The following is a 12294-nucleotide window of genomic DNA, read 5'->3' as shown; positions in this document are numbered from 1 at the left end:
ATTCAAAAATGCAGCAAAAAAAACAACAAATCAGCAACTTTGTCCTCATGAGGCCTGTGAGAGCTAAGAAGCACAGCCTCCTCTTCCTCCTGCTGCAAAGCTCTGTGTCCCAGAGGTGTCAATCAAACGAAGATGAAAATGAGATCATCAGCTTAATGACTTGAGGTTGTAGAGAGAGGCAGAGAAGAAGAAGAGGAGGAAGAGGAAGAAGGCGAGGGTGGGGTTACTCTCAGCAGTCATAGTTGTGTTCCGGTGTGACTGCAGAAGCAACACTTCGCCGGCTGAAGCGCGCCACAAATCACCGAGGTTTCTGACAGGAATAACCTCAAAGGTCAAAGAGAGGAGTTCACAGCTACACGCGCCACTTTGATGGATTAATTGTCGGTCGTTCATCATTTAAAAGGTGTCGAAAAAAACACCTCCAAGCGCAAAAAAAAAAGAGTAAAAAAAAAAATTGCTTCTTTTGGTCACGTTGAACTTGACCTTTAACTCTTAGAGCACAAAAATCAAAATGTGATTTTACCCAATTTGAAGAAATCCTTCAAGGCGTGACTGAGGTACTGCGTAGACGGGAGCAGGACCTGCGGACGTCCTACTTCCAGACAACCTGAAAACATTCATGCACTGGCGTGGAGGCATGAAATAGCTGTCAACAGCTCCAGTCAGTCGAGTTGTTGTAAGTGTGTTGATGCTGTCCTGCAGCAGAGCAGTCAAACATGCCCAGACGTGTCTGTTGAAATGAGGTCATCTCTATTATTTGAAAGGTAATCTTGCTCCTGCAGTCACAAGGACAGAATCAATAAGCTGCACTCCACCAGGAATATATTACTGTTTAGACATCACGGCCGCCTGCAGACGTAAACTACAGCTAATTTGTAACTTGTGTGAAACGAGCGTTTGACCTCTGCTTGGCCCGTGAGGTGTGGTTATCAACTGGCGAGCTCTGGAGCGTGCGTGAGGGACGATGACCTTGCCCAGAGGAGGTGGAGAATCCCTCAGAATTATTGCATGCGCTGGAAAAATTGATTTAATTTGAAAAAAAACCCCAAAAAAGTCAGGTTTAATCGCACAATACAAAGCCAGCAGGCAAGTAACGTAATGGACCAAACATTGAGTCAAACAGTGTAAAAAAAAAAAAAAAAAAGGTGTTAGAAAACTGCCTACCAGCTGCTAATACTTTGCAGTGTACATTAATATTTATTCCCCAATCAAATAAGAAAAAAAAAAAAAAAAAGGAGTGGTGCTGGTAGAGTTTCATAACACATAGCATTTCATTACCTTTAATTGCCCAATAACATTCAAGCTTGTGTCAGCTAACGGTGAAGTGAACCAGAAAGCCCTCAATTACTGACTTGGCAATGGGCTTTTGTTCTTGCTGAATCTATTTGGTACACTGAAACCTTGGGGGCAAGCGATGGAGAATCATTTGTTTTACACCCCACTTCCAGAAGGCCTCAATGATCCAGCTGGCACAGCCAGGCCCAATAACCATTTTCTCTCCGCCCTCCCATTGTTTTATTTAGCTTCACTGTCGACGCTGAAGTGAATGTTAATGCGCAGTTAATGATGTAACAATGACACGACCGTCTCCAACAGAGCTTACTGTGTGACATAAACACAGATAAGCAGCTGCAGATTTGTGATGCTCCACTCTGATGACGGAAAGCTCATTTAATGTTTGTTTACAGACGAGGGGCGGAAATGGGACGGCGGCGATTCATCACACCAGGCTCAGTTCTGCATTCAACATCTCTCACACCAGCTCACTTCCCATTTACGGAGTTCTGTTTATTGTAAAACAAAAGCTGCAATGATGTAAACTCCGCTTAAAGATGAGGGCGGGGAAAGAAGTTCCCCCATTGCTCTGAGACCTCGAGTCCTTTTATTTTAAAAAAAAACAACAACAACAACTTAGATGACAAAGGCTTAAAGGCTTAGATTGGTGAAACAATAGGGATGGGAACCAAGAGCTGGTTCAAGATGGGAACTGGTTCTAAAATGTTCAGATCCATGAGAATGGTGAGCCATCACTTCCTCTTCTTGACACCAGTGTGGTTTTCTCACACTCATGCATTGTAAAACAATGGGCTCTGATTTGTGGAAATTTCTTGCGAAAAAATTCGGGGCTTTGTTAACCCTTTATTTAGTCTTACAGACAGGAAGCAAAGCCTTGTAACTCCTTGCCCCTGACATCTATTGTTCTTGTATTATAAATGTCTTTGCAGGTCACTGGTTTGGGCCCAGGAGTTATGCCTGAAATTAAACTGGGGCGGCAGGGGGGCGGCAATGTGTCTGACCCATACAGAGCCACTGTAGGACAAAAAAAAAAAAAAAAGATGAGGTGGGGGACGCACTTCAGAGTTTTTAAACTCACTTAAGTTGCTGGCAGACACAACTTGTGGCACGAGCGCAACTTCGTCTGGAGCAAATATGACATCGATGTCGGTTGAAACGTCTGTCAAAACTATAATTTCACCAAAAGAATGGAAAGAAATAATAACTTCGCAACGAATTTCAGGACCGCCGTTTATTTGACACGTTGCTTCCGTACCGAACATCAATCACATCCACTCCAGAAGTTAGAAGAAAGATTCTTTTAATTGACTGTCGCTAGCGGCTTTCAATCACTTTCAAAAAGCGTTGTGATTCATTAACATGCTGCAAATGTTACTAGCCAGCCATCGTGAAAAAAGGTCACACAGGCCAACTTTTCTTCCTCCCAAATTGATCAGGAATAGATGGATAAGCAGAATGAAGTATGACACTGGTTATCAGCAACATCTAATCAATTTTTTGTTTTATTTCAAGTCATCAAAATCACTCTAGGTATCAGTTGTGCATTTCCTGTTTGACGACAGTCTGTCTTCATAATCAGTAGCTCCCTAAAGAATCCGACTGCGTAACACTAGAACGGAGTCTGCAGACATAACTTATACCCGTCTGTCACTCAGCAGCTGGTTGCAGGCACATTCATGTCTGCTGGAGGTATCTCATCTATGTCAATCACGTGCAGACAAACTCACAGCGGACCCCTACAGAGGCAGCTGGCTAGAAAATCACCCTAAAATGATTGACAGTTGCAGGATTAGGTTTTCTTTTAACACGTTAATTGAAATATCTTCATCGGTTTACTCTCACCATTAAAAAAAAAAAAGTAAAAATACTGGCTTGAACTACGAGACGGATCACCAAGTGTCTCAGCGCCCCGCCTGACTGAGGATCACCTCCACGGCCCGGGCCAGGTTGTCTACAGTGCCGTCGGCAGTCACCGTTGGGTGCCTCTCGTCGCTGGGCCTGAGGAAGGAGAAGGAAATGGCTTTGGGACAAGCAGCAAGAGGAACAAACCGGAACAAACAAAAGGGCTGATTAACAAGAAAGACCAGCAGAGGGGCCAGCGCCAACGCGAACAAGAGAACAAGGTTCGAAGAGGATTCAGGAGAGCAGAACCGCGCAGAACCAGTATGGAGCTTGTCTAGCTGAAGGGGAGGTGATGTGGTAAATCGGCTCTGTGCCCCAGAGCGATCATAAGAGCTCACTTATGATCAAGTTTAGAACTAAATAGGGTTTGCAGTGTTTCTGCTGTGTCGCTATCTCCACACTGAAAGGTGTCTGTGCAGCTGATTGCCGAGAGAACCCTGTGGGCAAAGCTCATGTTCTCAGCCTCTTTCACCAACTGTCACACAGTGTTCCAAACTTTTTTCTTTCTTTAAAAATAAAATATCCGCAGGCAACTTAAACAGACAAAAGAGGTGGCTTACAGGAAAAAAAAAAGGAGAGAAGAAGCTAATCCTAAAAATACCTGATTCTAAACATAAAAAGAATGAGAATAATTCAGTGACTCATGCCAGTGGTGTCTAACCTGGGGGTTTGTAACATAATTAATAATGTAGGGGGAAAAAAAAGTATTTTTACCTCCACTAATGGGTCATTTTTTTAATTGTGTACTTGTTTGCCTGTCAAAAGCATAACACAAAACCAGCGAGGAAGGTTTTAGAGGAGGGGTGTGGTGTGGGTGAAAGGAGAACCCATTCAATTTTGGGGGCAGATTAGTCATTGCTCTATCAGCTGGCCTCCTCGTGGGCCGACTGGATCCGTGTCAGATTTGGTCAGAAACTCCTTGAGAACTTGGTGAAGACCGCGAGTTTCGGTTAAACCGTGTTAACTGTGGCGAGGTGGACAATATTGATCGGTCATAAATCTCACACGCTGACAAGCTGAAGGTAAGTCATGGTCATGCACGTCGTCTTACAGGCATCTGTGTTTACGTGATGCATGGCGCCATCGTGTATGTTCCCCAGCACCACCTAATGGATGCAAGAAGTATTTGCTCTACAGTGCGAGCCTTAGTCTGTTCCTTCATGCAAAAATCTTAAAAAGTTCAAGGTTCACCCCCCCCAGATCAGTCACATACCCCGCCCCCCCAACCCCCCCGCCCCAGGTGCAAGGGTCTAAGCAGAAATACCAGCAGCTGAAAGTTGTCCTCAGTGGAGGCTCACTGAATGCTTTCCAGCTAACTGCTAACTGATCACTCTCCTGATGTTGGAGGTTCATAAGCCACAACATGTCTGGTTGAAGACTTTGTGTTTACAACATGATGTACAAGGATAAAACGGGTAGTTTTAAAAAAGTACTAGCTTCAGCGAGTGTAAACACCAGAGGAACCCCTCACCAAGGCTATAATCACCATCTTGTTTCAGTTCCTATACGGAGGAAAATTAGGCATCTGCCCCCGGCTGCTGCCATGCCTGGCTCCAGGCCCAGCGATGGCTGTAGATATGGCTGTTTAATCAGCTGGTAGGGGAAATGTGATCCATTTAGCGTGGCAGCAGGCCCAGGCCACTATGCAGGACTCTTTTCCTCCACATCACATCAAAAGATGGAGACGCCCCCCTTCATTCATCTGCATGACTGCCCAGGACTCTTGCTCATTTATGAAGTGGTGCCTATAGACTCCCCTCCTCTCCCAGCCTGCCTTGACCAGGCTGTGTGTGCTGCCTCTGTTCCCAAGTCACAGGTTGGAGCACCAGATGGGGAGTCTTTGTCCAGCTCGGAGTGTGCTGCACACACCACCATTAATCCTGCCCTCAGAGAGCAGAGGACCATGACAAATATTTGTGAGCAGCAGAAATAAGAGGCCGGTGCGGGGGTGAGGAGAGGTGGTGAATACTGAAGCTGCCGTGAATGCAGGGAAGTGGTGCCATGTGTTTATGCACGTCTGTCAGCCGTCAGTGTTCGGGTTATGTGAGCTGGTCTGCTAATGGTCGTGGTGTTGTGTCTCCTGTGTGTGCTGGATTACTCCCTCACCCTCGAAAACCCCAGTTCACACACACATGCAGGCAGGCGTGAATACAGGAGCCGGTCGGCCACATCACGGCTCAGTTCAGGCAACGCGCTCACCTCAACCTGAAGCTTTAAGTCTCCCACCTTATAGCTATGCATGTGTGCATTCGTATTCATTTTGCAGCTTTCCTCTCACCGCCATGAATAATGTAGCAGTAACCAGGTCAATGTGACCATGCAAAATTCAACACAATGCAGCTAGTGTTACCATGAGGTAATGTGTGGTGTGTCCTTCAGGTCAATGCAATATCAATACATGTGAGGAGATAGATGTAGTTTAAATGACATCGCACGACCTTCGCATGGCGGTGAGGTCAGCCGTGAGGTAGGAGGCAGGAAGCAGCCAAGAAGTTAGTTGAACACAGTTGCTATCGAGTTGGAGAAACATCGAGGTCAACAGGAAGTTAGTAAACTCCAGCTGGAAGGCTAGAGAAGCGACACGGTAGTTTAAGCTGGTGCCTCGTGACGCTACTAATCACAGCCGACGTCGAAAAAGAGGAGGATCAAGATCCTGAACGTTATCTGTTTGATGAATTTTGACAAAGATTAGGTTGCACTTCCCGCCCACTACCATTCATCACGCTAAGCTAACCAACAGTCAGCTGATGTGACAGCACACTCAGAGGAGAGAAAAGTGTCCATCACCCTGTCTGGCTCTAGGGACGACGATAAATAACTGTAGTTCCCAAAATAAAGTTGGTGTGTTCCTTTGAGTTAGCTTACATCCATTCTAGCCCACAATCTACAACACACTGTAGACCGTGAAGGAGTTCATTTCAAATTACTAAGTATATCTCCTTTTTAGCTGGGTTTGGAAGTTCTCACATCCAGAGAAAAACATTCTGTCTTCACATAGAAACTTTTTGTTGTTGTTGTTACACAGGAGCACGGCTGATAAGTTGAGCTTTGCATCACTGCGTAACTACAATGACCCGAGGCTTAGAATTAGCGAAAACAATTTGATTGACCACCAGAGGAACAGGAGGACCCCTCTCTTGGTTTTCCTTCAAGGGAGAAGAAGTTAAGAGGGTGGATTCATACATGTAGCTTGAAGTCAAAATCAATAAAAGAAAATTAACTGGGCCCACAACACTGAAGCTCTCTGTTCTTCCTGAGGAGACTACCGACAGTGTGACTTGATTCAGATAGAACACAACATTCAGTCAGCTAGCTGTTACAGACGACAATGCTTCAATTATTGACGTTGCTCCAAAGAAGCTTCTACAACAACGTGGTACACAACCTGGCAGCACCTACATAGAATCAACAGTTTCAAGTTTGGCAATCAAGCTTAGCTAAAAAGCTTCAAGCTAATTTATCTGAACAAGAGCTAAATTTGGTCAAATTGCCCAGAAAAGTGTTTATGTTGTTGTTGTTTTGTTTGTATAACATTCTCGTGTCACTAGGTGACCTTTTGGATAAAAAGATGTCAACACTATCAATTTGATCATGTTACACTATTCGTGTGAAAGGTTGCCTTAATCAACCGTTTAATTTTGGCGTTATAAAAACTTGTTTTTGAGGTCACAATGACAGTGACTTGTGACCTCAGAGATGAAATCAATTCAGCTGAAGTGGCCGTTGATGCCAATCAGTCAGTATTTCCTCCTGGGGTGTCCTTGAAATATTACATTAAAAATGAGGACAGGCAACCTGAAAAAATAAAAACAAACTAGAAATACCGCAGTGCAGTTTTATGCCTCTACAATGTGTGTCTAATTTGAATAATAAATGTACGAGGAAAACCTTTAGTTTTACATCAGTTATAAAGGACTGAACAAAAATGATTAGCAGAAAATAATATAATAATTACCAGGGGGTAGCCCTTGACTTTATATATGTATATATATATATATATATATATATATATATATATATATATATATATATATATATATAGTTCTTCAAGTAGTTCCTATCATACCCCCGCTCCAGAAAGTGAGGAATACGCCCCCTAATCCCACTACAAAAGCTCCAACATGACAGTTGTGCACCATGAGGGTCTGGACAGCAGAGGATGGATATCATGTTTATAACACTCAGGCAGTAGAGGATTAGGCCATCTTGGAAAGTGTCATATGGATAGATATATAACACGATACTTGGCTCTATAAAAGATGAAGTATTTTATAAGGTCAGACTGTGTCCCCATGAAATGAAAGTGGATACGAATGACTCACACAGTAAGTGTACTTGGGAGGGGGGGGTGTCGGCTGGACAGTCCAAGCCCCGTGAAATTTAAAATATAAAAAAACAAAAAAAACAAACAACCTACACATTATTGGGCTCCATTTCCTATTATGCTCAGTCGCTTGTGGCACCATAGAATCGATGGAGGTTTCTCCCCTACATCAGGATTTGAGGCGGCCGACCATAGGACGAAGCGCACAACCGTTCCTGCCGGGCAATGTCTAACACTCACACGTGTGTACAGAAGGAAACCGGAGTGTTGCATACTCATGATTTTGATTTCAACTTCTTCCAAACCCCACCCCCCCACCACCACCTTTGCTGATCATGCTTCTCGTTTGACAGATAAAGCAGATAAGGTGTACATGAGGGCAGGGATGAAAAGTTCAACCTGAACCAAAAGGTACGTGACCCTCAGAGCGATGTTTTCCTCTAAAAGACCGCGACAGTAGCTTATTTGGAAAACCGGCATCAGTTTTGTTTCCCTGCAGCTGGAAGTCAACACATCTACAACTATCTGGTTTACAGGAAACTTGAGTGTGACCTTAACAAGCAGTTGTTGACAGTGTAGATCATTTACTGTAAACTCTTAAGCGAAAACAGGAACTCTAAACACCTCTTCAAAGATGGTTCTTATTAGCTTGAGGTTTGTATTTGTGAGCAACAAAAGATTTCTGCCATCGGCCTGAGCGACTACAGCAAGTCCCAATCTGTGAGGAGGAGGTACGACATGTGCGACACAGACAGACGGCATTAAAGAAGGCTAACAAACATGGGCTAATGCAGGGATGCACTTATTGAAATCTTCATTGTTGCTGAACGTGTTTACACGGGCGGCAATAATCCGATTAGCTTTACACGTAAACACTCGCCGGAATCTAGAATGCCAACAGTTTGGGGCTGTCCCGAAATTTTTGCTAGATTACACTTATATACTTGGCTACTTGGCATTCATGTTTGTTTGGATTATTTGTGAGAGCCCTAAATGTGTTTTTCCAGTCATTTGAATTTTTACCACACCTGAGCGTTTGTTTTTTTTGGCCAAGTGTACGAACCACAATACACCTTGTTGGTCAAGTTTTATGAGTCAAAAAAGATGCGGCAATCGACACAATTTGCGTTGCACATTTAAGTTAAAAGAGGAAGAATTTTTTAAAAAGTAAGAATGTGGCAATAATCAAGAGGATCTGGTGCAGAGAAGACAAAATTTGGAAGTTATTTATTTTATTTCCTCTGAGGGAAGTTAATTGCAAAGTATCCAAAATATCCTGCACAAAATAAAAAAAAAGAAAAAAACACGACATTTTCATACAGAACAATATCAGTAACTGATAACACTGCATGCACATGGAAGTTTGTTCTCAGGTGTGCTCAGCAAAGTGTGGCGGAACGGGATTCGTGATTAAAAGCACTTTAATAATGCGCCTGAGGACAATTAAGCTACGCTGCAACCTTTGCGTGTTTTTATTGTCGTGTTGCATCTTCCGTGTAAAAACCTTCCACCTACGAAGACATGAAAACTTAACAGCAACTGGGTTTGCAGCGTAGACTCTCAGGAGCGCTACGACAATGCTGAGAGAGAAACTGTAAGCCTGCAAGCGAGAGACGGAAAAACACTTAACCCACGACATTTTGTAGAAGTACCTTTATGTTTCTGGTGAAGGCCATGCTCACGCTAAGTAAGCGTAACCTGAAAAGGAACCACAGACTGATGATAAATGTAGCCTTTATGTGCAGCCAAGCCTTGTGGGTGACATAGGATCCTGAGAGAAGACAAAGCTTTCTCTCCCTGCCCCCAGAGGGCGAAGGGAAGGTAGCCACTTTGTCATGTTCCAGGAGTCTTTGGCCTTTAAGTGTGAGAATGTGATCACAGTTTGACTGGCTTTTCTAAATAAAACCTCATGGGAGTGATTGATGAGGGGAAGAAATAAAGGAGAACCAGTAGAGACGTAACAGCCTGCTTTTAGAATCGCCTACGTTCTTGTTTCTCCTCCAGTCGATATTTACGAAACCCCCAACGAGGCGCAGATAACTCCCTTGAAATAATACAGCTGCAGAGTCCTGTGAGAAGACGTGAACTGTGGAAACCACCATGTTACCAGCATGTTATGGCAACAGAGATGACAGATGCTAAACCGGAGCACTCACATCCTCTCGCTGAGTTTGTGGCCGCGTGCGTACTCATGCAGCCACTGTTGCTTTTTAAAGTAAAAAGACTGTATAGTGTCAAGTAATGATCATCAAACAGCTGCAGTATGGTTTAAACACTTCACACAGATTAACGTTTTTTTCCGATGAAGGACAAAAAAAATGAATAAAAGCAGGGGGGAATCCCTTGTTGCAGGGTGAAGAGCCACTAGATTTTTTTTCCGTCCTGAAACTCTTACAGATACAGAGAGAGAGAATTTCCCGAACTGTTAAAATCACCCACTGGAAACTTTCTAGCCGTCCCACAACAAACCCAGCGATTAGAACAGGATATAAACCAGACACCTTCTCTTTTTTTTCTCTGAGACATAAAAACAGTGCGGCAGGTTATTTTTTAAAAATATATCTCATTAAACTGCAATAGAATCAGATTTTTAAAGTGGTAATCTTAGCCAGCCATAAGCCGTTTATTTCCAAAGCACAGAAGAGTTTTAATTAGTGGTCAATATTTCTGTCAATTATCGACTTTCATCGGTACAAAGAGTTGGACTCATTTTCATACAGCAGCTTCCTACCTAAGTGGCTCTCAAAGCGTTTTACAGTGTCATTTCATTCACACACACACACAAAAAAACACTGACGGTGGAGGCTGCCACGCAAGGTGCCACCCTACTTATCAGGAGCAATTAAGGGTTCAGTATCTTGCTCAAGGACACTTCGACACAGTCACCAAGGGAAGTGAGGATCGAACCAGCGACCCTTCGGTTGCTAGGCGGCCACTCTACCTCTGGCTTCCTTTTATACACTGCCAAACACTTATGATTGGATAATTAAAAAATGTAGAGGAAGCAGACATATTGGCGAATCTACTCCAACTACTACCCCTCCACTCCTCCTACAACTCAAGGGTCCTTGTGCTTTAATGTTTGTGAATGTAATGCCTTCTTCTCACCAAAGCATTCGTAATTTTGCCTTAACTTTGACTCCTTTGACCTCCGGGTTCCAAACTGCCGCAGGACCTGTGGAACATGTACAGAACTCCGAGGTACAACCAATGATTTACAAAAAAAACCCCTTATGATTTCAGACTAACATGTCAACAGAGATTTTTTTTTTTCTTTTTTCTGTAAGGCCTGAACAACGTCAACCTGCTTTATCAACTAGCATGGAGAAGCTCTGAGGGGGAAAAAAAAAAAATTACTGTCTGGACCCCTGGAAAATGCAGACAAAAGAAGCAGACAATGACATCGGAACTGATCATTTGAAATTCAACTTTTTAGACTAACACAATAAAAACTTCATGTAAACTTACGATGGGATCCCCCTCTTAGATTTTCAGACATTAAGAAAAAAAGAGCACATGTTAGAAACACATAGTATATCTGCTAAAAATGCAAAAAAAAAAAAAAAAAAAAGTCAAAACCACTGGTGTGGTCAGGTAACTTCACACCAGATTTCACTGAGGGAATGTTTTTGCTGCACGGACAGATAGTCCCCCGGCTTTGATCACATCTAGGTGTGGTCAAGTGCGGTCTGTTCCACGACCAATTGTGATGTACATTACTGCAGCACCGTGTGTGGAACCAGAATGTGGTGCGACCACTAGCTGGCAGAACAAGCAAGATAAATTGTCTGGGTGCAATTACTCCACATTAAGTTTTTGGAAAATGGAGGCCCATAGCCACACCGTCCTTTATGTATTGAGATGTCAAAATATTCTGAGCCTTCACACAGAAAAACTCATGGAAACTTTGGTACGCTGCTTTTTTTTGTTGTTGTTGTTGTTATTGAAGAAGTTATCCAAAAGTGCATTTGCCAAACCACCCACATAGTTTTCCTTCTCAACTCTTAAACAGTGAAATACTGTTTAAAAACTCTATGTGATGGCTTAAATAAACTCTCAATAATAATGCGCACTGAGAGGAACACACCCACTACAACTGTGTTTGGTCAGATGTGCAGTTGGTTGTTTTTTGTTTTGCTTGTTTTTTTGCCTAAATGGCCACATGAGGCATTGCACAAGCATGGGTTTCTTTTAATCAGACAAGCTTGTCCAAAATAAAAAAAAGAATATTAGAAGAGGAAATTACTTCAAATCAAAAAGTGTAATATGTGCTTCAGGTTAAGTGCTCCACCCCTCATGCGGAGCAGCGAGCTCTTCCAAACATGGCTACCCGAACCTCTGAATAAATCCAAGTATCACAGCAGCTTAACTGCTCGAACATCGAGCAGCATGAATTAAAAACAGATACTGCGTGTCAGTGCACCTTGGAAGAGCAATCCTTTCGCCGTCGCTCATTCCAAAGTTTTTGTGGTGAGTTTTTTCCTTGTACAAATCAAGGGTGTAGGCTTTAGGGGGGTTGTAAGGCTGCACAGATTGTTAAATTCCCCGGGTCCCCTTTGTGATTTGTGATTTTGGGCTGTATGACCTGTGAGGACAACGTGGCATCAGGAATGTGTGTGTGTGTGTGTGTGTGTGTGTGTGTGCTGTATGGATATGAAGGTGAATAAAACAGTCATACCTAATAGAATTCTTTAATTTAGTTTAGAGAGCCAACATTTTCCTGTGAGCAAACACTTGGCTACAACAAAAGAAACTGCCTTTTAATTAGCGAT

General features: G+C 43.1%; 1 protein-coding gene across 2 annotated transcripts in view; it reads right to left on the bottom strand.

Annotated features, from left to right (window-relative positions):
* Positions 1-12294, bottom strand: part of lhpp (phospholysine phosphohistidine inorganic pyrophosphate phosphatase) — a 51590-nt gene that overhangs the window by 20817 nt on the left and 18479 nt on the right. The window contains exon 7 of one of the 2 annotated variants that reach the window (XM_086194933.1): positions 2533-3294. The exons of the other annotated variant lie outside the window; for it this stretch is intronic. Coding sequence (XP_086051059.1) covers positions 3198-3294 — 97 coding nt within the window. The 3' untranslated portion in view covers positions 2533-3197. Of the gene's footprint in view, positions 1-2532; positions 3295-12294 lie in introns of those variants that run through there. 2 annotated transcript variants of the gene reach the window in all.

The sequence above is a fragment of the Aulostomus chinensis genome, chromosome 23 (assembly GCF_037954235.1).
Source record: "Aulostomus chinensis isolate RoL2024-O1b breed Wild chromosome 23, RoL_Achi_v1.0, whole genome shotgun sequence".
NCBI lineage: Eukaryota > Metazoa > Chordata > Actinopteri > Syngnathiformes > Aulostomidae > Aulostomus > Aulostomus chinensis.
Note: the sequence above shows the minus strand (reverse complement) of the source record. Positions and strands in the feature narration are given on the sequence as shown.